Raw genomic sequence first — 26,149 nt, 5'->3', positions numbered from 1 at the left:
CAGATTCTGCAAATTCATATGTGGATCTTTTTATAGAGATTAACACAACTGTAGACTGATTTGAGTGGTACGTGATGAGTAGTTTATTTAAGCATGAACCGCTCAGCACCAAAAACATACAGAGGACTTTAGGTTCAGTTCTTCACCGTACAAGTGGTTTGGTGTCTCTTGGTTTTCATGTTCCCCTTTTGAATTCCTCTTATTGTAAACACCACCATGTGGAAGTTAATAGTGGAAGTTTAATCATGTACATGTGTAATCAGGCATAAGAATCATAATATAGGAAGAGATATTCTCTGCAGTTCCTTCATTCTTGTCCTGATTTCTGTCTAATGCCCTGGAAAAAGTTCTCACACCTTTTTGGACAAATTCCGTTCAGGTTTCTGGACGCACAACAGCAATAAGTCAGCTTTGCCAAGGGTAATGAATGACCTACTCGCTCTCCTCAATCGTTTGCCAGAGCTGTGTTTAATGTTCTGTCTCTCCTGTGTCTACTCATGTTGTCCCACAGCAAGCAGAAAGCCTACATTGAGCAGTGCTGGAAGGATGTGCGAGTCGGAGACTTTGTCCGTCTGTCCTGTAATGAGATCATCCCTGCTGACATGCTGCTGCTGTACTCCTCTGACCCTCGTGGGGTCTGTTACATCGAGACTGCCAACCTGGACGGAGAGACCAACCTGAAACAGAGACAGGTGGTCTTAGACCTTCCACTGCAGGTAATAAATTAAGTTATTAATAAGTGTTAGATGTGTCTTCCCGTCAGCTTGTGGCCCCTACAGTTCACCCCCTTATCTGTCATTTCATTTACTTTTTTTATTTTTTATTTTTGGGGGTTTTCTTGTAGCCAATGTAATTTAACAAGGAGCGATATTTTCAAAAGTCCCATGGTGGAGATGTGAGGATATTGAACATATCCTTCCCCACAGATGAAAAGGTGCAAAACATCTCCATTGTGAACTCAGCTGGGTATCTTACCAAAGCAGGGACCACTGGGACTATGGAGACTTGTGAAGCCTGACTCAGGCAAATTATCAAAATCATTGCAGCAGAACCTGGGAAAGCATCTTTTTTATTGCACACTTTATTGTCAAAACCTGGCACATACTTTATGCACAATGCAACTGGACCATCAACAGTTAGGTCAGTAGGCTTGTTCAATATGAACTACGCCTCGGCTGGAAAGTTGATGAGATCAGGTGGCCGCAGCAGGAGGTGGAGACCAAAAGCTGCAGTCTAAGTTTCTAACAGACTTAAGAAAATGTCCAGGAAGAAACACTAACATCATATTAGCTCACCTGTAGGCTACCTGTAGTCTGCAGATCACACTCATAGCTGAAGAAATAAAGTACGTTCTTAATCGGTGATTGAAGCCGAAATAGAAGAGATCGCAACGATCCCAACAAGATCACTTTAGGCAGTTTATCAGATTTCACACAACTCCCTCTCCCTCTCCCTCTCACACAACTTGGTTGTGTGTATCAGGTCTCTTACAGTGCTGAATTCAGTTTATCTGCTGCAGCCTATTTTCTTATCTTCTGATCCATTAATCACTTGTAGACTGGACTTTTTTGGTGGTGTTGTTTCAGACTGTATGCGCCTCATTCCTAATTTGAATTCACATGGGTCTGCTTAAAATGTGGCCTGTGCAGCTTCATTATGTAAGAAATCTGTATATATAATGTAATATATAATTAAGGACTTGGATCAGGAATGACTCACTCCAGGGGTAAAAGCACTGATATGCACAGCTTTATTACCCAAAATGAAAGGCTCTGACTGGAAGCAGTTTTAAAATTCAAGATGTGTAACATACAGGGAGACATTGAGAGAAACAGGAAACAGACAATGCTTTGTGCAAGAGACACAATGCATGCAGTCACAACAAGAGAGCAGATAAAGCAGCCTTTGTCTGCCTTTTGCTGACATCCACATTATCGTATATTTGTTTATCCATGTGTATTTATCTGTACTTTTGATTGAATTTGTTTGTTTGAATGTGTGTGTGTGTGTGTGTGTGTGTGTGTGTGTGTGTGTGTGTGTGTGTGTGTGTGTGTGTGTGTGTGTGTGTGTGTGTGTGTTTTCCAGGAGGGAGAAGTGACACTTGAGAGTTTTCACAGTCGCATTGAGTGTGAGAACCCCAACAATGACCTGAGCAGGTTCAGAGGTTACATGTGAGTTCCTTTTCATCTGACAAGGATCAAAGTCACATCTGTCCACACAGAACCATGAGATAAATGTATGGGATCAGCATTGGCACTTTGAAGTGTGTACATTAGCCCTGATAATACCATGGTCTGAGTGATTACTCTTTTCTGATTGGCCGGCAGGTGTGTGCTAAAATCTTTTAGCTAAAATCTTTCAGCGCACACATAGTTCAGCTCAAGTTTAATAAATGTTTGAAATTCATCTGCTACCAAACTTGTAACTATAGCAACATTAAAGAGCACAGCTGTCAAAGCTAACTCGTTATCAACTGCATTAAACCAGCTGAGTCAGCAACCTGATAAACTAATGATCGGGAAAGAAAATACACCAATGGTTGATGATAACATTTCTGTCAACTCAACGGTTTCAAAGAATGGGACGCAGCAGAGGAGAGAGAAATGGAGTTGAAAATAATAAAACAACTGAAAAACTGAAGAAGAACAGACACCAGAAGAGTTTAAAATGACAGAGGAAGAGAAGGATGGAATTAATACTAAAGAAGGCAACAAAATGGGCAGTTAATAAAGTGAAAGACTTTTTAAACCAAAAAATAAAATGAACACAGATTTGTGAACGGACTAGAATTATTCCTTGTCATGACAAGATTTTGAGTGCATAACTTTCACCAAAAAGCCTGAGAATGATTTTATTTCATATTTTTGGCAAATGACCATGGTATTAACAGGATAATCAGCTCGTAGGTGTGCATGGCGGGTGGTTCTTGGCCTTCATGTCGCGCCTTCTAACTGTTAAACGCACACCTAGTCTTTGATTATCCCTTACATAACTGTATCTCAGCCTGTTTAATGTGTGCTCTGTACTGTGGCTGCTGTATTGCTATATCTCTATCATTTGTGTCAGGGGTCTTCAACAGGGGGGTCAGGGGGTCCCTAGAGTTACTGCAGAGGGGATAATTGTATTTGGCTTGTTTGTGAAGAAAACCCTGAACATTTAATTTACACAACATAAGCTAGTTAAGCTACTAAATCACTGTGCAACACCTATCGATAATGGCAAATTCGTTAACTACATCTTTTTGAAACATATCGGCCGAGTAGCTATATTATTATTATGACCATACAGACTCTCTGTGTGTAACTACACGAGCAGGACACTGACAGACCCTTCACCTCAGAAACCACTGACAAATGTCCAAAGTGTCAGCAGTACTTAGTAGACCTGAAAATGTTCAATGCATTATATATAGAAGCTGGTCTCGGCTCTGTCTCTCTGTCATCTAAAGGGTCCATGGTCCATGAAATGTATTCACGAAAAAGTTGTCATCATACAGTATGTATCACCATACAGAAACAAACAGCCATGGTTGCTATTAATTTTTAAGTGTCTCCTTCTGTAGAGAAATCAAAACATTCAGGTCTCATATTTATTTATTTATTGATGTATTCACCGTATAGCAGAAAAGCATTTATGACTCTTTTTGTTGTCTTCTAAATATACTAGTCAGTTAGTAGAGCTGGATCATGTTGTGCACTTGAACCTGAGCTCCGGCCTGTTGTGTGTGTGTGTGTGTGTATGTGTGTGTGTGTGTGTTGTTCCACAGGGAGCACCCTAATGGTGTTCGTGTGGGCCTCCATAACAGCAACCTCCTGCTGAGGAGCTGCACCATCCGCAACACCGAGACTGTCATTGGCATCGTGGTCTATGCTGGTAAGAGCACAGCGTCATACACAGAAGATCTAACTACTACTGTAGCAGTGACACTGACCTGCTCACTGAGTTTTCAGTTTGAGGTGTGCAGTCACATAATCACATGATAAAGATTTGTTTTTCTTTTTAATTTCAGGAATCCTGCAGGTGCCCTCTTTAAAACAGAACACAAACTGAATGCTTGACTCACTTGATTAATGCAAATTTGTCCCCCTGTCTGGACTGATTTTGGTTAAAAGTATTCGAAAGTGCCTGCCCTTTTCCAAGCAGTTTCCAAGGACGATTTCACATGTGGATCTGTGTAACAAACCAATCAGTGCAGGGGTCTGCAACCTTTACCCTCAACAGAAAGCGATTTGTTTGGCCAAAAAAGCAATTATGTTGCTAAATTTGGTGTTTTCTTCAGAGTCTTTTCTATTTCTTTGGACTTGGCATCGATAGTTAACCTAGGGAGACAAGAGCAGCAAAATTTATAGGAAAAAGTGCCAGGCAATAGATGTTTTAGTTGACAAAATATTAATCTTTTTTTCATTGGTGTATAGGTCACTCATTTTTACAGCTGGATAAAGTAAGAATCACTTTAGGTCTACAACAATGGAAATTAAAATAAGAAAGTGAGGCTAGAACCTTTCTTTATTTCCATGTGATTTTTTTTTTTTTATCAAAGCCATAGGGAGCCAATAGAGAGGGGCAAAGGAGCAGCAGAGCCCTCCATCAGGTTAACCTGAAATATCACAAATGTATCATCTTGCTGAGTGTGTTCCTAACTTGACTGTTCACCCTGGTCTTAGTTTGTCTCCTTGTTGCAGGGCTGCAACTAACAAAATATGTGTGTCAGTGTTTCCCAAAGTTCAAAATAACCCAATCCTCAAGTTCTTGTTTTGTCCCCAGCCCAAAGTTTACATTCATTGAGGAAAGAATATTCACATTTAACAAGCTGGAATCAGAGAATCTTGACTTATTTCTGGCAGTTGATTTAAAACTAAAAAACCAAAAAAATTGTTGAATTGTTGCAGCCTTACATCTGAACAACATGTAGCAGTCAGACAGTGTGACTGAGCGAGAACAGAAACATATACAGTGGCTCCTGCATGGTAGGTGTGTTTCAATGTATGGAATACCAGTCATGTGTGACAAAAAAAAAATCCCCAGTTCCTCTGTGTAGGCTGTAATACAAGTGGAACCAGTCAGGTGAGTGGGAGCAGGCATCCACCCCTACTGTAGTACCAGCACCATGCAGTATGCAGGTACTGTCACAGAACTCATTCTTTCCACAGGCCACCATGAGTACAGTGTACACTCTAAACATGACAGAGATCGGTCACCATTCAGTGACTCAGTCATGTCCTCATAGTTAGGTTGCCAGGCAACCATTGAAGACGCTGTCTAGAAGTGGTGGGTGATAAATCAATAAAACTTGTCCCTTTCATTAGTGAGCTTAATGCAGTGTGTCCAGCTGAGCTGAGACTGAACAATGGAGCTTCAGCACTGCAGACCACTGCAAATTATTCACTCGACCCAGATATTTAAAAATGGCAGCCCATAAAACCACGCAGTCAGAGTTGTGCTGCTGAGTGGATGACACCTCTGACACAGCCACAGAACAACAGGAAATATACCTCACAACCTGCTGCGCACAGTTACACACAGTACAGAGGAAACATGACATTCAACCTGGAAACAGTAAGAGAGGCTTGGAGAGCAAGGGATTACATATAACGGCATTACAAAATCTGGATACACAAGACACACTCAGATTACAGATATATTTAGTAGTATGCATATGCACAGTGCACACATAGTTGTCAATTAAATATCATAGCTTCTATTGAAAAAATGCCTCACTAGTTGCAAATTTCACCATTTTTTTGTCTTTAAGTCAGTCAATCAGTCAACAAATTGCACACAACAAAGGAAAGAGAAAGTGGACAAACTAATTAACCTAACAACGAACATTTAACACAGAGCTGCAACAATTCTTCTTTTCTCTTATTAATCGGCTATTAAATTAATCTGCCTCTGTTTTGATCATTGATGAATCGTTGAGTCATGTTTAAATTAAACAAGGCCCAAATTCTCTGATTTCAGCTTCTTAAATGTGAATATTTTGTGGTTTCTTTTTTCCTGTCTGACAGTAAACTGAATATCTTTGAGTTGTGGACAAAACAAGACATTTGAGGGCATCACCTTGGACTTTGATTAATATATTTTCATCATTTTTCTGTAGTTGATTGATATATTCAAGGATTAGTACCATGTTGCTTCTTCCTGCTCCTTTTTGGACATGACATGTTAATTTACGAAGATCATTGAAAGTCTGCTCATTATTTATTGTATGTAAGTTTCTTTTTTCCCTCTTTTTTTTGTTATATTTGAAATAACAGAGTGTTGATTGAGAATTGGGAGGCAGTTTTCGGCTTCTCTTTGCCCCCACATATGCGTCCGTACTATGACTAAATTTTGTGGTGGGTCACACAAGTTCTCACAAGTTTGGGTCACACCAGAATTTGACTGCCAGCTTTGACACTTAAAAGAACAGAACCAAATATGCAAATGCAGCAGAGTGTATTTGAAATCAGAAGAGTTTAACCACACAGGATGGATGTAAAAGCATCTTTAAGAAGATTTTGAGGAACAATAAATCAGAATTTGAAATGAGTGTAAGGTGGAGTTGTAAATGTTGATTCAAAGATAAAACATAAAGTGAAGTTTTATGCTGATGATGTTCTTCTCTCGCTGTGTGACTCAGGTCATGAGACTAAAGCCATGATGAACAACAGCGGGCCGAGGTATAAACGCAGCCATCTGGAGAAGCGTCTGAACACCGACGTCCTGTGGTGTGTGGTGCTGCTCATCGTCATGTGTCTGACTGCTGCTATAGGTGAGTACTGCATCAACAGCTGACGGCAGACGGTGTTTCCATGGAAACCAGTTGCTGCTTGAATCTGTAGTTGTTCAGAGTTCAGAGCTGTTCTGGTGTCTTTCAGGTCACGGCCTCTGGCTGAGGAACCTCAAAGACCCTCTCTTCCAGGTTGATAGGACGATGTCTCCTGCTCTGGCTGGATTCTATGTTTTCTGGACTATGATCATCGTGCTGCAGGTACAGTGTTCACCATTCCAGTCCCAGGGCGAAAGTTGCATTTTTCTTTTTTTTTCTATTTTTAGATTTTGGTCTATTTTGCCTCCATAACACGCCCTCTTTCAGACTAGTGAAAAGAAAACTTCCAAAATACACATTTAGCTAAATCCTAAATCCACTAAAAGACAGCATTAGACAATGCCTCATTTGCATATTTAAATATAACATTTCAGAAAAGTTGTAATACAAAAAATAATTCTCTTAATGTAAGTAATCAACTGAAAAAGTTTCATGTGATGTGACATGGTTACTCTGTTCACCGGTAGTGTCTCATTCTTCAGTCTCTTATTAGCTGCAGGTATGAATTACAGCTTTTAGATTTGACAGTTCATTACAGAACTTAAACACAATTTATCTGTGAAATCTACAACGACAGGCTTACAAAAGGCTGGGCAATATTATATCGTATAGCGTAATAGATTTAGATTTTAGTTTTAGATTATTATTTCATGATGTGGCATAAAATGTTGGCCTTTTATGGTTTTAAAGGCTGCGTTACAATAAAATGAGTCATTTTCTGAACTTAGCAGACTGTTCTAGCTGTTCTAGCTTTACACACATTATGTCCACATTACTGATTAATTATCAAAACATCTAATTGGGTTAATATTTTGTGAAAGTACAGTATTGAGGTGTTTGGTCAAATATATTATGATATTTACCGATTTTATAAAATACTATTTTATTTTATTGGGCTAGAAAATACAAAAAATACAACACTAGTTTCTCTTTCTGAATACCATGACCTGGTTACTCAAGATAATCCACAGAGCTTGTTGTGAGTAGTTTCATGTAGGAACTACAGAAAGTAGTTCCAGTAGATTCTAAAGTAAAGTTTTTTTGTTTTCATCTTCCTGCAGCAGAATCTACCAAAACTAGTTTAGAATCTACTAGAACTACTTTCTTTTCTACTTTTTTTTATTATTTTTAATTATTATGCTGATTAAAGCTGTTGGTTGTAATCAGCCGGAGCCAAACATGTCTGGAGCCGATGATGATTTAGCCTCTGAGGGCATCAGCCAAGGCTTCACAGCTTCCGGTGTAGCCAGTGGGTATTGGACTGGATAGGCATTTTCTTGCTCTTGCAGAATCTACCAAAACTACTTTAGAATCTACTAGAAAGAAAGTAGTTCCTACATTGAAACTGCTCATAATGAGGTCTGTGGAGTAACCAGGTCATGATTTTTGAAAAGAGACACTGCTGTTGAATTTTTCCCATGCATTTAGAGTGCCATTTAGTCCCATTATATTTGTGAGAAGACAGACATCTCTACAGCTGATATCTACAACACAGTGCACCTCACACCAAAAAAACATTGCACTACAGTCCAGAGGAAAAATATGATTTTTTTTTATTTTGGGGTGAACTGTCCCTTTAACAGCAAATATTTACTGGGCCCGCTACAGAAAATGGCAAATTTTAGAGAACATTTAAAATCCAGGATTGCACATCATAGACTGTACAGCTGACTACCCCTGTAACAAAAAGGCCACAGTGTGGATTCCTGATCCACAGTATACCAGTTTTAGACTTTTTCCTGCCAGATGACTGCTTCTTGCAGTGGCAAACCAACTGTATTATAACACTGGTGTATTGAAATGAATGAGGCCCTTGAAATCTGAATCTGTTTTGGCATTGGTATCTGAGGACAGTGAGATATGTGTCTTTACGGAACATGTTCAGTTAAAGTTGGTCTTGGATGTTTCTTTGAATTTTGGACGTACTCGTCATTTAATCAGTGTCTGTCCCACAGGTGCTGATCCCCATCTCTCTGTACGTGTCCATTGAGATTGTCAAACTGGGTCAGATCTACTTCATCCACAATGACCTGGCCCTGTACAACGAGCAGCTGGACTCCAGGATCCAGTGCCGGGCCCTCAACATCACAGAGGACCTGGGCCAGATCCAGTACCTGTTCTCTGATAAGACGGGAACTCTGACGGAGAACAAGATGGTGTTCCGCCGCTGCAGCATCTACGGGGTGGAATATCCTCATGAGGATAACGGTAAGAACAAGAGACATGTTTTCATGTTAGTACGGAATCAATGTCATCAAATTCAGTCAAATTCATTTTTTTATTGTTCACATTTTTGGCACAAAAATATTGATAGTGCAGCATGAAAATTAATACTGATAGATTTTTTTTATTATTCACTGTTTGATTTTGGGGTGATAATCACACTCCGTCTAGTGGAAGATGATCTGAATCTAATCTGATTTTTTAATTACAATTAATTTGCCTGAAACAAACCTGGTGCTCACTCCAGAGTCTGCAGTTTTGTACTGTACGTGATGTAAGTGCTCTGTGTGTGTGTGTGTGTGTGTGTGTGTGTGTGTGTGTGTGTGTGTGTGTGTGTGTGTGTGTGTGTGGTTGTGTGTGTGTGTGTGTGTGTGTGTGTGTGTCAGCTCGGAGGCTGGAGGTGTACGAGGCAGAGAAGAATGAGGCGTCCGGTCGCTCAGTGACTCTGAAGTCGGGCTGCAGCCGTAAATCTCTGAGCTGTCGCTCCCTCAACTGCAACCGCAGCTCCGTGTCTCTGCACACGCTCACTGCCGAGTCAGAGGAGGAGGACCAGCTGTCCAATCACATCCAACCCAGGACCAGTGCCTTCTGCAGCCGTGTGGTCAGACTCACACACACACACAAACATAGACGTGTTATCTGTGTCCTGGCCTGTTTGGTTCACATCTATTCATTGAGAATCTGTTCCAACTCATGCAGCTGAATTTCTTGTACAAGCTGATAAACTATGATGGTGTATTGAGACCAAAATTTAAAGTTTAAAAAAATGAAATAAAAGGAGCTGGGAACTGGGTAATATTTTGAGAAAAGGCTAGATAAAGTTTGTAAATTTAAGAGTAAAAAACTCACAAACCTGTGAGAAAAACACAGATATTCTTTTTTTTTGTTGTTGCAAATTTATAAACTTGCAAGAAAAATCTCTGAAAAAAAAGATTGATTCAATATAGTGAAGCATGTGGTTTCTGTGGTTTCTAGAGAATATTCTACTTTTTTCCTTGAAATTCATAACTTTAATTAATTTCCTTTAAATTTACAACTTCAAGTTCAGAGCATATTCTTCATTTTGCCGTAATTTACAACTTTAATGTCAGAGAATATGCCTTTTTTTCCATAAATTTACAACTTTAATCTCATAGAGTATTCTGTTTGTTTTTTTCTTGTAAAGTTATGACTTTAATCTCAGAGAATTTACAAATTTAATCTTGGAAATTCTGAGTTTTTTATTACTCTGTGCCCCTACTCCAGCTAGTTTTTTTAGAGAAACCGTGAGTAGCTCGAAAGTACTTTTTTCTTGAAAATGAAGGACTCGGAATGTATAAATTATCTACGCTTGTATTGAATATTAAAAAAACAGGTTAAAGACAAGACTGCTGTCTCCCCTGCGTTACTTTTTAAGCTCCTGTGTGTGTCTGTGTGTGTGTGTGTGTGTGTGTGTTCAGGCGAAGGAGGTGGTACCAGACCCTGAGCTGGTGAGGAAGCTGAGCTGGCTCTGCTCTCCTGTGTTGCCCCTGACTGACGGCTCCTCTGGGACTCCGTCCAGCCTGGAGCTCACCTACATCACCGACTTCTTCCTCGCTCTGGCCATCTGCAACAGCGTGGTGGTGTCCTCGCCCAGCCAGCCTCGACACGTGGTGCGTACATGACACCTGCAGAGTTTGTGACAAAGACTCAAAGATCAATATTTGTCCCTGTATAGGCTGTTCATATGTTGACGTAGCTTGAAAAGATTTATTGGAGAGATGTATGTTTTGTCAGTTGTTATGGGGACATAGCGCAGCTGGCATGTATCAGTGGCCCTCATATGCGACTACACTGGGAACGGTTGAGGTCTGGTCTCTCTGATGGAGGCCTCAGTTAGTGGTAAGATGTCATGAACACACTGAAGTAGAAGAAGAAGGACGAGGTGCTACATTGTCAAGGTGTAGGTAAAAGTCTGTATACATCATTGCTTTTTTGATATGCTGACTTCTCTACAAATAGGTCTGCGATTTCCATTCAGGCCTTTTGAAAAACAAAATGTCATGTAGTATCTATAGTTTCCCACATTCTACAGCTCCATACTTCACATAAAATCAGCCTACAGCTGAAAGAAGTTAGTAATGCCAATTACTGCCAATTACTTTGATAGCTGGATAGCTCTGTATTAAGAAAATGTAGCCTCAATCCCAGCTTTTCTCTTTATTTTGTCACATGTGTGTGTGTGTGCAGTGATCCACAGAGAATACTGGAGGAGAAAAAAAAAGGTATAAGGTTAACATGGATTATAGTAGTAAGATAAGAAGAGCACTTATACTAAAACAATTTTATAACATTTTATTACTAAAGTAATCACTGTAAAAACTGTTAAAGAATAAATAAAGAAGAAAAGGCATAATGTTAATATTTTTGATTATTATAAATGTATGAAGTAACACATTATGTGAAGAAGTTATAGTAGTAAGATACACTCATTAAAACAATTTTATATTATATTACTAAAATAGTCATTATAATTAGCATTAAAAGTGAATGAGGAAGAAAGAAAAAAGGCATAGTGTTTATAGTTTTGATTATAATAAATGTATGATGTAACACATTATATAAGATATACTGAAACCATGTTATACTATTACTACTAGAGTAATCATTATAATGAGCCTTTTTAAAAATGTCCCCATGTCCTCATACCTAAATGACAGAATAGTGTCATTGCCAGTGACTCTCAGAACTGATACCGATATCAGGTATCTGTCCAGTACTGTCCTCATGTACTCCAATACCCCACACCTGATGCCACATCATGAAAAATAGCCACTCGACAGAAGCAAACATCCAAAGATCCGACGCGACATAGAGTTCAAGGAGTTTGCTGATGCTCACCCCCTTTTTTCGGTCGTGCCATCGTTATCAGCGAGAGACTTGCTGTCCACATCTTCCACTAATGACAGTAGAGACTTTGACAACTGTCCTTAAATTCCATGCAGTCACCTGTAGACTGCAGCCAACTGCTGTCCAATAAGTCCCGGTGAATGTAAACTAGTTGAATGCCTCGACTAATTAAAAAAAAACACAGCTGCCACCAGTCTGTAACCCTCTTTTCTTTGTAATAAGCTGCTACAACTTCACTTTGTTTGCTCTCTTCTCTTTTATTTTATATGTTGTCACCACCACAAAAAATACGCATGCCATAAAATTTCAGAAATTCATTTCAGATATGAAGACTATTACTTACCAAGCAGTTCAGCTCAGAATTGTTCTTACAGAAACTTTTTTTTATTCTCTGTTTCTTCTCTTCCTGCAGGTTCCTGAAGCTCGAACGCCTCTCAAGTCTCTGGAGGAGATCAAGCAGATGTTCCAGCGCTTCAGCTTCTCTCCATTCTCTGCCCTGTCCCCTCCTCAGATCAGAGGCAGCCCTCGCAGCTTCACCAGCAGGCTGTTCTCCAGGGGCAAGACCGGCTCCTTAAACCTGACCAACACCCCCCCCAGCAGCACCACAGACGCGTCAGAACCAGGCGGAGAAAGCAACCAGGAAAACTGCAGCCTGAGACGTAAACTGGACTTATCTTCCAGAGAGGACGGAGGAGAAGCTGGACAGGCAGAGGACGGGGAGACGGAGGATGATGTTAAGGATTTAAAGATGAACCCCGAGGGGGCGGGGCAGGACGCGGAGGAGCTGAGCAGAGACTCTGAGAGTGACTCTGATGACGAGCTGCTGTACGAGGCAGAGAGTCCGGACGAGGCGGCTCTGGTCCACGCGGCGCACGCGTACCGCTGCACCCTGAGGGGACGCTCTGCAGAGAGCCTGCTGGTGGACCTGCCGGGGATCGGCTCTCTGGCCGTCCAGCTGCTCCACATCCTGCCCTTCGACTCCAACAGGAAGAGGATGTCGGTGGTGGTCCGACACCCGCTGTCAGGACAGGTGGTGGTCTACACCAAGGGAGCCGACTCCGTCATCATGGACCTGACGGAGACACCGAAAGGTAAGTCACAGAGGCAACATGGACATAATATTTGTCCATTATTTAAAGAGAAATAATATGATTAACAGCAGTATTTGTATCCCTGTCATTGTGTTGTGTTCAGGTGCAGAGCAGGCTCAGGAGATCTACAGTCACATCAGAGAACAGACCCAGAAACATTTAGACAGCTACGCCAGAGACGGACTCCGCACACTCTGCATCGCTAAAAAGGTAACGCTTCAGGTCAAACTAAATAGATTTGTGTTGTTTTTTTAATCAAAAATACACATTTCTTTACACATTTATACCACACATTATTTACTACCATGTAGTCTCTAAACAGAATAAAAGCTCATTCAAGCAACACCACCTCCAGTCTGTCTTAATGCCTCCACAGTGGCCACAAGAATTTTGTTTTCAGGTCTGTCCCAATCTTGTGAACGTGAAATCTCAAGAACACCTTGAGGGAACTTCTACAAACCTTGCAAAATCTTCACAAATCATCACAAAGCCAAGGTCACTGTGGACCTCACTAATCATATTTTGGCCATAACTCAACATTTCATATGCTAATTATGACAAAATTGCACATAAATATCTAATAGGATTAAGTGACGAGGTGATGACTTTTTATATCAAAAAGGTCAAAGGTCAGGTTCACTGTGACATCATAATGTTCAGCTCTCTATCAGTCCTCTGTCCTCCACTGTGAAAAATATTAACCTATTTTGTCAAAATCATTCAGTCCTAGTTGTAGCATTTCTAACCCTAATAGAAAAATCTTCTGCAAGACACTTTGGTCCCAGACCACACAACTGATGTCAGACAAGGTGTTACTGATTACAGGATTTTTTCCCAAATAAAGAAAACACTGAATTTATTGTGTCATTATTAAATGAAAACCATACGTTTAAAGGACAGTTATTTAGCTTTTCTTCTGTAATAACTAAATGAGTTGTTTTCATTGTGACATGACAAACACAGGAAACAGTTGAGGTGTCTTGTGTTGTCCAGCAGAGGGCAGCATACACATGCCACTACTAAATGCAAAGCACAACTGGCCCAATTCCAGTCCTTCCCCCTTTATATGTGAGTGTGACTCACTCATGGCTGTGGGGGTCAACTTAAGTATGAGGGAGGGTATAAATACACCAGTATTAGTGCTTTGGGACGCCCTTACCTTTCTCTGACGGGAACAGGAACATTTGTCAGCACGGTGTCCAAATAACAACTTCTGCCTGCAGAGACTTATAATAACTTAATTACACAGCACCTTCCAAATCTACCATTACAGAGTACTTAAACAAGGACAAATAAAAGAAGCAGGAGAATAATTAAATACAAAATTACAGTCAATAAACAGAAAAAAACAGCAAAACATAGAGATAAAATAATGGATAAAAGTACACATAGAAGAACAGATAAAACAGGTAACAGATTGTGTTCCATCACATCCATCACCTGCTTCTTCAGCATCTGATTCCATCATGTGTGCATAAAAATACTCATCGAATGTGTTTGAAGTAAGCCAACTTACTTATCCTCCATATCCTCCATCCTGGACACAAAAAAGGTGCTGCACCTGAGAGGGAGTGTGTTTTATAAGCCTGTGATGCAGACTCTCTGTTGCAGGGCTTTATGACCCACTCTCACTCCACATCATCCCTGCCAAAATGAAAAACAATTAACTGTCCAGTCACAGCTTGAGGATGGACTCATTGGCAGAGCTTATCATCGCTGACACAACCTGATGGAAACCAGGACAGACAGCTGTTCACGTGAAGTTTTCCTGTGGGCCCGCTGGCTGGAGAGACACTGCTGACTGTACATTTAACTCCATCAGTGACTGGATCAAATTGCCAACTAATTGCCAGTGGTGGAAAGAGTACTGAAACTCTGTACTCAAATACAAAAACTGTTACTGTTACTCTGGTCACAGTCTTCTCTTTAAACTAGAGTTGCAACTTCTGATAGTTTTCCTTAACTGATTGTTGAAAGCACTAACAATCAATTAATCATTAAAAGTTAACAAGAGACAAAATTTTCTGTTTTGTTTTGCCATTTTTATCTTATTTGAAGTTTAAGTTTCCTTCGTCTTCACATGGCTCTGCCAGACAAAACAACGTCAAATGAGTTGCAGTTACTGCCATTTCTAGACTACTGATTAAATATCCAATCAGGTGATCTGATCACAAACAGGCCAATGAAAACAAGGACATATGGATGAAAAACTAAAGATTGCAGCAGCACAGGTTTGGACTGAGGACATTAATGATTTATAATTAATCGGTTAATCGCCATCGAGAATTTAACCAATTAAAAATGTCTTCATGGATATTTAATCAATAGTGTAAAAAGAAGTGTGTTACTGATTGATGGACTGTGTGTTGTGTGTGTGTTGTGCAGGTTCTGGAGGAGGAGGAGTACGAGGTGTGGCTGAAGAGGCAGCTGCTGGCAGAGAGCAGCATCGAGAACAGAGAGGAGCTGCTGCTGGACTCAGCTCAGAGACTGGAGACAAACCTCACCCTGCTGGGTACGACACACAGCGGACACATGGAGCAGTCACACATCCGAGCACGGAGCTGTGGTACTTATTAAAGTGCTTTGTCTCTGTCTGTGTGCTCAGGGACCACAGGGATCCTGGACAGGCTGCAGGAGGAGGTCCCAGAGACCATTGAAGCTCTGCAGAGGGCCGGGATCAAAGTCTGGGTCCTCACCGGAGACAAGATGGAGACGGCCATCAACATCGCCTACGCCTGCAAACTCCTCCGTTCCAGCGACCAGCTGCTGACAGTCGCCTGTGACAGCAAGGTCAGTGATGGACAGTCGCGCTGGTGTTTCTCTTACACAAGTTATGTTTTGATGGATAAAATAAACAAACAAGCGGAAAATAATTGCATGTATTGCATATGTATTGTGATAAATGCAGTAAAGTAAATGTACTGTAACTTTACTCTACTTTTTCTTTTCCATCAGGATACGTGTGCAGCTTTACTTGAGGAGCTCAAACAGGAAGTGCAGCGCGGTGAAGACAGTTTGACTGAAGGGACCGCAGCAGGGAATCATGGGGATTCCTCCCCGTGCTTCATTCTGGTCATAGACGGCCGCACGCTGGACTGGGCCCTGCAGGAGGACCTGAAGGTCGACTTCATGGAGCTGAGCTGTCGATGCAAGGCGGTGATCTGCTGCAGGTCCACACCGCTGCAGAAGAGCCAGGTGGTCCGGCTGGTCCGGGACCAACTTGGCGTCATGACCCTGGCTGTGGGTAAGGACTCAGCCTTCAGGAAAACTGCTGGGAAGTTTTCCATCTGTTCTTAGATAATGAATAATTAGAAAGAATTCAAAGAGTATAATTTGATCCCGTGGGATACAAACTTGTATGATATTACATGGTATATGCTTTGCACAGACCTAACATTTTTATTTTTTTTCGTTCACTAAGGTGATGGAGCCAATGATGTGAGCATGATCCAGGTGGCTGATGTGGGAATCGGGATATCTGGTCAGGAGGGGATGCAGGTGAGTGACTGCTGGACCACCCAGGTCTTTACAGAAATTACATGAAGGTAATATGCATTACTACATGTCTTATTCAGCTGCCACAGTTGAGACAGCCACAGAGCAAGAAATATTTTGTTGGCTGTAAATTATGCACAAAAATATACCTTTCTTATGTGAACACTTTACACATCTTTCTCTCTAAAACTCTCATGTGAAATGTAACTGAAAGTTGAGGAGAAGACAGTTTGTGGTCATATTAACATTTGTACCTTAGCATCTATATGATATTATAGAATCATCAGTATCATTATGACCTCTGCTCAGCTTTCTCCATGATTGATCACCACATTTTACTAGATCGCTGTGAAAATGATAGTGATCTCACTGACACTGCTCTCTTCTGGTTTAGCTCATATTTATCTGACTTTGTTTTTCACAACAACCGCTCATCAGACCACAAGAAGGTCAGTTATGGTGTCCCACAGGGGTCTGTGCTCAGTCCTAGTCTCTTCTACATTTACATGTTACCTGTCAGTATATTAATCAGCAGTTACAAATAAGGTTCACATTTCAGTGTGGATGATAGTCAGCTTTTAGTCAGTTTCTATATTTTAAACACTCCAAAAAGGGAAGTTCTAATTCTGGGTCCTAAACAGGACTAATTTCTGTCATCTCAGTCTGAACACAACAATTAATATTCAGTCTGTTAGCATGGTGACATATATGTACTGTATGTTACTCATTTTTGTCTATATATGTGTTGAATTGTTTGTGTACTGTGCTTTTAATGCTGCTCATTACAGTGTTTATTGTATTCGTCAAATATTGTGTGTCTTTTATTTCATGCATTTTTGTGTGTTTATTGCCATTTTATTATATTTACAACCCTTTACGGCATGCTGTGTGATATCAGGCTGTAATAAACTTGACTTGAGTGGGAACTAACAGAAGAGACACACAGGTTTTTATTTATTAGCACTTATTGTGGGTGAAGCAGTCTGTTTCTACACATTTCCCCTGGTGGTGATTTTATTGTCACCGTTTCTCGTTCCTCAGGCTGTGATGTCCAGTGACTTTGCCATCTCCAGGTTTAAACACCTCAGTAAGCTGCTGCTGGTCCACGGCCACTGGTGCTACTCCCGCCTCGCAAACATGATCCTCTACTTCATCTACAAGAATATTGTGAGAGTTCTTAACTTAACTTTATCTTTGCATGTATAAAATGTTTGTAGGATAGCTTGATTAAAGTGGTTGGTTAAAATGGTGTTCACATCAGGCCTCCTATATTGAAAACTACTCAATCTATTTTCAAGAATGCTTTGTATAGACAAAACAAAGCTAAGTGTATATAAGCACCTGACTAATCACAGTCTAATGACATTTTTAGTTTTATTACTATATTGCCTCAAATAAAAACGTGTAGTCAAATAAAAGCTGGTCTCAAATAATGGCTGTGGGGGTGTGGTTCACACAAACAAATAAAGGCCAGCCAGTATGTGTCTTTGTCTAACTGTATTTGTTGTAACGTTCAAGTGCCACAGTTACATTTGAAGTACCATATAGGAGCCTTGCGAGTCAGTGAGTTTCCCTCAACACCCTCCCTCAAGTGTTTCACAATAAAAGCCTTGAAGAAAAATCGTTTCTGGCCACTGACATTTACAGGGCTTTTAATTTGAAATGGTCAGGTTTGTATTAACAGCAAAATGCAGTTACTTTAACAGAGCAAATGGGAGCAAATCAAAATGAGGCTTCATAATAACATATGACAAATTATATTCATCAGACATCGAATTAGAAATAAAGGCCTGTCTCAAATATAAGCCTTCTTCAAATAAAGGCCTATTTCTCTCTGCAGTTGAGCTAAATAAAGGTGCAAGTCACTATTTGAGGAAATATGGTATTCCCTTAATCTGCTAAAATAAAAACCAACATCCAAAAATAATTAAGGTTGTTAAGAGTCTACTCACCGCTGTCTGTCTGTCTGTGTGTCTGTCTGTCTGTGTCTGCAGATGTATGTGAATCTGCTGTTCTGGTATCAGTTCTTCTGTGGTTTCTCTGGGAGCGTCATGTCCAACTCCTGGGTGCTCATCCTCTTCAACCTGATCTTCACCTCCGTCCCTCCTCTCATCTACGGCGTCCTGGACCAAGACATGCCTGCAGACACACTGATTGAGCAGCCGGAGCTCTACCAGAACTCCAAGGTGACACCCCACACATAAAACCTACAATCACAGCTGCTCTTCTTCACTGTTTTCATTTCTTTGTTATATTTTCATGTCAGTCATTTCCTACTATAATTCCGCATTGCTAAGAAATTGTATTTTTGTTTGATGATGAGAATGATATTCATACTAATGACATCATTAGGTCTCGTTAGGTTAAAAATATGTAATTGGGAGATCAAGCATCAATGTGAGTGTGTAAAATATCTGCAATGATTTACCGACTGTAACAGGACTCAGCTGTCTGTCCCGTATTGACAGAGCCCTTCCACGCGTACATTTTTCCCAGGATGGTGAAGAAATGACCTGCCCTACTCACACACACACACACACACACACAGCCGGACATGACATCACCATCCTGGGAAAATTTAGCCTTTGGTGCTTTCACAAAGGAAAAATGAATCTCTCTGTCTGTGTGCGTGAATGAATCAGATTCAGCAGCAAAAAACATGATCAGGGAAACCTTAACAGATGAACTGTGTTTCTCTGCAGGTCTACATTCCCTACATGTTCTGGATCACAGTCCTAGATGCCTTTTACCAGAGCCTTGTCTGTTTCTTTGTGCCTTATTTTGTAAGTACACTGTGTCACATGTCAGATAGCTCCTATATTTCTGTTCTGTATTTCATTGCTTCACTTTAACATGTGTCATCAGCAGGTTATCTAGCTGCTTTCCAAAGTCTGTGCGCTCCACTACTGTCGTGTACCTGGCTTCATATTTAATATTACATAGTAACAAACACTGCCCACTGTTAAGATTGTTGTCGTGTTTGTCTCAGGCGTTTGCAGGATCAGACGTCGCAGAGCTGTCCTTTGGTTCTCCGATCAACACCTCAGCTCTCTTCATCATCCTGCTGCACCAAGTCATCGAGAGTCACACTCTGGTCAGACAGAAATCACTGCTTCCTCTTCATTGTTTTATGTTAAATAAATAATTGTGTGGCCTGGATTTATTTTATCTAATGATATCAAAAAATCAGAGTGTGTCATCTGCACAAATGCGACCCAGACCAGAACTGACTGTGGGAGTCTCTAACCCTGTGTGTTGTGCTGCAGACGTGGATCCACGTGATGGTACTGCTGCTCAGTGCTGCCTCCTACTTCGGCTTCGTGCTGCTCTTCAGTCTGTTCTGTGTGACCTGCAGCCCCCCCACCAACCCTCTGGGGGTGGAGACGCTCCAGATGTCCCGGCCTCTCTTTTACATCATATGTGCTCTCACCACTGTGATAGCTCTGTTACCCAGGTACACACACACACACACTTAAACATAGTCAGACCAACCAAATAAACACACTCAAGCTGGTCTCATCTCAGTGGAAGCTACTTTAAAATGTGCATTTCAAGACTGAATGTGTCACAAGTTGTTTCATTTCAGAAAATCCACATGATTCAGCTCAGCTCAGCTGCTTTGTTTTCTAAAATTGGGAGTTTATCCGTTGCAGCCTTCAGTATCCAGAACCACCCAAAAGCACTGGCAGGCAGCCAAACACTACTTATTACGTTGCAGCCGGCTACTTTATTAGGCTATTATATTCATTTTTGATTCAAGTAAGATTGGTTTGATTAACAGGTTTTGATTCACTGAGCTTTTCTCTGCTTCAAAATAATGTGAGCATGATGATGGAGAAACGTCCCGCCCTCACATGCTCTATGAAGCTGTTCATCCATGGTATTAACATGCCTCTTCATAAATGTGTGTCTGTGTGTGTGGGAGAGAGAGAGAGCACACACACACACAAGCAGTGGGCTTTTGTTGTCAACAAAAAAATATTAAGATGTGCGATCTGTATTCTAGTATCTTGCCTGTGCATACAAGGCTTACACACATCAGATAAACTGTTCTCATATTTTTTGCATGTTATTATTCAGTCTAGTTGATTTTCCCACTCTTCCTGCAGCCTGCAGAACTTACTGAGTCAGGGAAGGAGGGGACGGGGGGAAACAACTGGCTTCAACCATAGATTGTGTATTAAACAGGATTTCAACCTATTTAATGTACAGTCTATGGCTCTATTATTATCTATTGCTACGTATTGCTCCTTTGTTTACTTTCCATAATAGTTACAGACTGTGTGAGCCAAAACACACAAGCGGTCTAATTCTCCTGTACAATAATTCAACATATATTTAAAATGAGGTAGACAAAATTTGCTATAATAAGTGTCATTGAAATGTGCCAGATGCCACAGGATTTGTGGTTTTACGACAGATTTTTTCTACTCCATATCCTTGTGGAAAACCCTGTATCCAAAAGCCCATTGTTAAGTCATACAGTCAGAGGCAGCTGTTAGCTAAAAAATGATCACTTTATGGGACTTTAAGGGCTCCATAGTGTCACTGTCCCTCACTTCTTAAACCAAAACTGAAAACTTGAAATTACTCAAACATGTCTTTGGCATTTCTTTGCTGTGATTTCTCTGAAGTACAACAGTAAAAAGAATGAAGTTGTATTTGTGTTGGGTGTTGAATGTGCCACCCCTCCCTGAGTTAATCATTCACTGATCCGTGTGAAACCCCTCACTGTCCTGTCCTTGTTTTTTCCTCTGCAGGCTGCTGTGTCGAGCCCTGTACAACACCCTCCACCCCTCTGCTGTCCTCAGATCAGCTCAGAGGGACAAAGAGGACTCAGAGAGGTACCGCAGGAGGATGCAGCGCTGGAACCTGACGCACTCCAGGGTCAACAGGCTGCCGGTGTGCGCGGACAACCCTGGCCTGGAGCCCGGCGTGACCTCAGTGATATCCTGACCTCCATCCACACACACAGACACAGAGGCAAAAGGCTGCACCCAGTCCAGTCAACAGAGCACACAGAGTCCTTCCTGAAAGTTCAGAGACAGCTGTTTGATATTGACATGCTGGACTCAGGTGCATCATGTCACCGATTATTTCTAGGCCCTGCTGCTCAAAGAACTGTTCATTTTGCTACATGTTAATAGCCAAAGAACTCTTGGAGAGACTCATTTGCTATAAAGAAACTGTTTTAACTGGACCACATGTTCAACTCGCTGAATGAATCAGAACAGTGAGTATCTGTTGAGACATCTCAGACGTTTTAATGGGAACTGAAGCTGTGAAACATGACAATCATGTACCATATTTAGAGACAATGATATTTTTAAAGGAGCTGGATGTACAGATTGAATCATTTGTCGTGAAGGAATAAAAGCTGTCCTGACCTTCAAGGCTGCGTTCACACTGCAGGTGAAAGTGACCAAATCAGATTTTATTTCCATCATTCCATCTTGATATACGCCTCCTGAACGTGCAATGAAAATAGCCAAAATTGCACTTCATTGGTTTACAATCAGATTAGTCTGACTCCTCAGATGTAATGCATTGTCCTCTCCTTCTACTGTCTGCATGTTACCATTTTCACGCGCTCATTGCATTACAGCCTCCAAGTTAACAACCTGCACGCTGGATGCTGTTACCCTAACCTGGCTGCTAATGATATGAGCGTAAACAAGCTAGCAGCTGTTACCTTTTCTCTTGAGGTGGTTTGGCCTTTTTAATGCCAGGACTTGCCTTCCCCACGTGCAAATGTTCCACCAAAACTAGATCCGTTCTGTACTATTTTGCAGGGGCACCGTCGCTGCATCCTCGGCTGAGCGCCAACCGAGATGATTGAGATTGGTTAAAGAAACAGAAAGCAGGCAGATTGTTTTGATGTGTGCAAAACTACTGTCAGATGGTCACCACGAGGGGGCTGAAATACTAAAATACAAACAAACAAACCAAAAAAAAGAGTAATGTTTGCTGACTGTAGGGTTGTTCAGGTACTACATCAGTATCAGAAATGCCTCCAGCCTAGAATGCCGCATAGACTCGGCGAGTATCCAAGTCTGTGCACCGATCTGATATTACAACATGAATTAGCTCCATTAGCAGCATCCCATACGACTTTTCTTTTTTTTAATTTTTTTTTACCTGAGCCAGGCCATACAACAATGATAGCGATCATATCTCATCCATACAGGGTTAGTAAGATACAGATGTTAAAAAATACTAATAATAATGCATCTGGATTTTTCAAACACACCGCTGGTGAATCGGTACTCTGTATTGGCTCATGTTTTGAAACCAGCGATGCAAAAATGGTTTCAGGACACATCTAACTGTCTAACCATCACAATGGTTTACGTCTCCGACTGATGTCCAATAATGGCTCTCCTTTTAGCTCTGGTTTGGTCTCCACCACCTAGGGCTGGATATCAGTACTTAATACCTGTAAATGTATTTATTGAAATAACGCAGTACTAAGTACTATCAAAACTTTTCCAGTCAAATGATACTTTTTTGCTTTTGATCCTTTTTGGTATCCAGATCTATTAAAAAATGACTATTTATATGGTTTTTGCCACGTTTACAAAAAAAGCTATCAGATGAAATACTCTATTGGTACTGGTATCACTTTAAGGGTTCTGGTAAAGGAATTTCTTTAATGATACCCAGTCCTACCACCAACTCCTGAGAAAAATATCTGTTTCTGTAGATGTTACTTAAGATATATCCTGGGCCACAGTGGGGGGTAGACCCAAATAAACCACCTTTTTTTTAAAATGAGGCTGAGAGTTAATAAACAAGGGGGGAAACAATGTTTACCCTCCCCAGTTTTTACCACTACACCCCTGGATGTATGATTTTTCTTGCCAGTTACTGTTTTCTCACTTGAGCTCTTTTGCTTTTTGCTGCTGGGCAGGTAGCATGTGGCTCAGGAGAGCTGTGAGAACCAAAACAATGAGGCAAAAAATACGCTAAAAGCTGAGCTGAAAATAAATCAGCGTGAGGTTGCTCGGTTGTCATAGAAATGATTGATCCTTTAACAGAGACAGAGGTTGTTATCAACTATATTAATGTCAAATATGTTGCTTAATTCTGGTGATAGAAAGCTGGATGGAGATTTGTTGATGGCAAAACAGGAAGTGGTGCTGCTGTTCTGACAGAACCAGGTGTCTGGTCTCATTAATTCCTGTTAAGCCACTTTTTTGTGTTTTTACCTAATCATGTCTGGGAGCATTAACACTGCTATCTTTGTAATCTGTGCCTGATGATGAACAAACACACCAGCATGCTGTCTGTTGTTGGAATGTGTTTACAGTCCTGTGAGATGGATGGATGGATGGTGTGTTCAGACAGACAGACAGACAGATAAAATGTTCTGATGAGCAGCTTGTTTGTGTTTCCCTGCTCAGCTGATCTGCCTATAGTCATGACAGAGCAGACAAAGTCAGCTGGAGTAAATGAAGGGTTAATCGCTGAGTCATGCTGACTTGATTTTGGGCTGTTCTCATGTTGCTGTAACAACATTCAACAAAGGCTGCAGTTTACATCTGCACAAATCAACTGTAAACATTATTAATACTAAGGTTTCACTTAGAACTCTTGAAAGACTCCTACCTAGAACCCAGCTTAAAGGGTTATACTTGTGAAAGGTTTTCTCTCTATGAGAGGTTCTACAGAGAACCCTCTTATGGTGTAATGGTTCCTCCCAGAGCCCTGTCTGAGGGTTCTGTCCAGAACATTTCCACCTTCTAAGGGTGCTAACAAGAACCCACCACAGTGGTCCTACAGAGAACACACTTTTTTTTATATTGTGGTGGTTTCATCTAGAAGCTGCCCAGAAGTGTCGACCAAGAACCTGTTAAATTCTAAGAGTTTTTATATAGAAGCCGCCTAGGGGGTTCTACTGTGACCCCTTTTATATTCCAAGGGTTTTACCTGGAAACCACCCATTGTGTTCTACCAAGAACCCTTTTATATCCTAAGGGTTTTATCTAGAACCCATCCAGGGGGTCCTGTTGAGAACACTTATAGTCGAAGGGTTTTTATCTAGAACCCTGCCAGGGGGTTCTACTGAGAACCGTTTTATCTTATAGTACAAAGAATCCTTGACGGAAGAGTTCTTCGAGGATCTCAACAATCCTCGAAGAACCCTTTCTTCCCAAAAGGGTTCTTTTGATGAAAAGGGTTTTTAATGGAGCCCTTAGTCTTACGAAGAACTCTTGACGAACCCTTTCATCAAAAGAAAAAAAAAACTACAATCAAATGATTCTGAGTAGAACCAGGAAGAACTCTTTTGGAACCTGTATTTGTAAGAGTGGAGAATGAGCGTGGTTATCTGCAGAGGGAACGGTTCCTCTTCCGTTGAGCCACCATGTCTCTAAATGCCAGAACAGACAAACCGGACAGTGGTTCTAGATACGGCCTTTTGCATTTTTGTGCAGGTTCTGCGTCCACTGTGGGGGAGGGGGAGGCAGTTGGTTTCACTCTACACTACTAAATCTTACACACTGGTCCTTTAAATGTCATAATTAATCATTTTGATATAATTACTATAATGACAAAAATCTAAACTATGAAGAAACAAATGTTGGATAAACACATTCCAGATGATGATCTCATGCAGTCGTACGACAGGTGCTTTGTGTTTTCTTGTCAGTGAACGCATCATGTGACAGACATCTGAACACACCAGTCTGGCCAGTCATCCAAACAGCAGCAGCAGTAGTTTTTACTGCCTCTGTGCACATCTGCACAGCAGTGAACCAGGTCAATCTCAGCCTTAACTTTGATGCAATACTTTGACATATGGAGCCTTCCAGACTGCAGTGCAGTCGACAGCAGTCACTGAAGACCATTTTTATATTGTGTAGTAATTGTTGTTTTATTGGATGTATGAAGATCAGACTGTTTGTACTGTCAGACGTTGCAATAAACACATAGTTGTTCACATCCGTGCAGTGTGTGATGAAATGACTCGACAACTGCAGTGAAATCATCTTGTTAGATTGATAGGCAGCTTTAACAGAAAACTACATTTCTACACAAAACGACCACTTCAAGTACATCAGGATTACATTAAATCATCCAGCCTGAGAGTTCCAGCTCACCCTGGTCACCCTGACTGCTGGATGAACTCTTGTACAGGGGCAGACTCAAAATAAGGTGGAGTAATTATGTACATGTTCCATCTGGTCTGAGGACGCTTCAGGATCCCACAGGAGAAACTGGATGCCACAGCTGGTGAGAAAGACATCTGAAAGTGCTCGGACCAGCTGGTCCTGTGTCCCCAAAGATGTCCCAAATCACCTGAACTAAACAGGAGACAGGAAGTCACAGCGTCCACCACGTATAATGAGGATTTTGAGTCATTTGGAGAAGCCATGGATACTCTTTATGGGAATTTGGGGGGGACTGAATTGTTGGAGGAGATTTGTTGAACACAGTTTGCAACAAATGCACATCTAATATCACACGTGCAACACTTTAATATAAAAGCACATGTGGATGAATTCACATGCACATACTGTGTGACATATCAGTATTTCACAAGTGGAAATATGAATTTCATATATACTAAATTTGTCAGGATAATCCTGAATAATTTTATGCCAACAAAAATGCTAATAGATAATGAAACCTCAACATAAATTTCAGAGTTTCCTGGTCC

The 26,149-nt window shown here is 41.0% G+C and overlaps 1 protein-coding gene across 4 annotated transcripts in view; it reads left to right on the top strand.

Annotated features, from left to right (window-relative positions):
- The window catches only part of atp10d (ATPase phospholipid transporting 10D), a 46,674-nt gene extending 24,793 nt beyond the window's left edge, over positions 1–21,881 (top strand). For all 4 annotated transcript variants that reach the window (XM_084742854.1, XM_084742855.1, XM_084742856.1 and 1 more), the window contains 20 exons: positions 512–716; positions 2,086–2,171; positions 3,767–3,873; positions 6,623–6,754; positions 6,861–6,973; positions 8,767–9,019; positions 9,421–9,635; positions 10,474–10,665; positions 12,315–12,993; positions 13,097–13,203; positions 15,379–15,505; positions 15,599–15,783; positions 15,949–16,237; positions 16,415–16,491; positions 17,530–17,655; positions 18,483–18,674; positions 19,191–19,271; positions 19,478–19,582; positions 19,755–19,942; positions 21,249–21,881. In XM_084742854.1, the coding sequence (XP_084598980.1) occupies positions 512–716; positions 2,086–2,171; positions 3,767–3,873; positions 6,623–6,754; positions 6,861–6,973; positions 8,767–9,019; positions 9,421–9,635; positions 10,474–10,665; positions 12,315–12,993; positions 13,097–13,203; positions 15,379–15,505; positions 15,599–15,783; positions 15,949–16,237; positions 16,415–16,491; positions 17,530–17,655; positions 18,483–18,674; positions 19,191–19,271; positions 19,478–19,582; positions 19,755–19,942; positions 21,249–21,444 (3,655 nt within the window). In that variant the 3' untranslated portion in view covers positions 21,445–21,881. The remainder of the gene's footprint in view (positions 1–511; positions 717–2,085; positions 2,172–3,766; positions 3,874–6,622; positions 6,755–6,860; positions 6,974–8,766; positions 9,020–9,420; positions 9,636–10,473; positions 10,666–12,314; positions 12,994–13,096; positions 13,204–15,378; positions 15,506–15,598; positions 15,784–15,948; positions 16,238–16,414; positions 16,492–17,529; positions 17,656–18,482; positions 18,675–19,190; positions 19,272–19,477; positions 19,583–19,754; positions 19,943–21,248) is intronic.
- The last annotated feature ends 4,268 nt before the right edge of the window (positions 21,882–26,149 follow it).

The sequence above is a fragment of the Lutjanus erythropterus genome, chromosome 18 (assembly GCF_056507025.1).
Source record: "Lutjanus erythropterus isolate fLutEry1 chromosome 18, fLutEry1.hap2, whole genome shotgun sequence".
Taxonomy (NCBI): domain Eukaryota; kingdom Metazoa; phylum Chordata; class Actinopteri; order Lutjaniformes; family Lutjanidae; genus Lutjanus; species Lutjanus erythropterus.
This window is presented reverse-complemented; position numbering and strand designations above follow the sequence as displayed.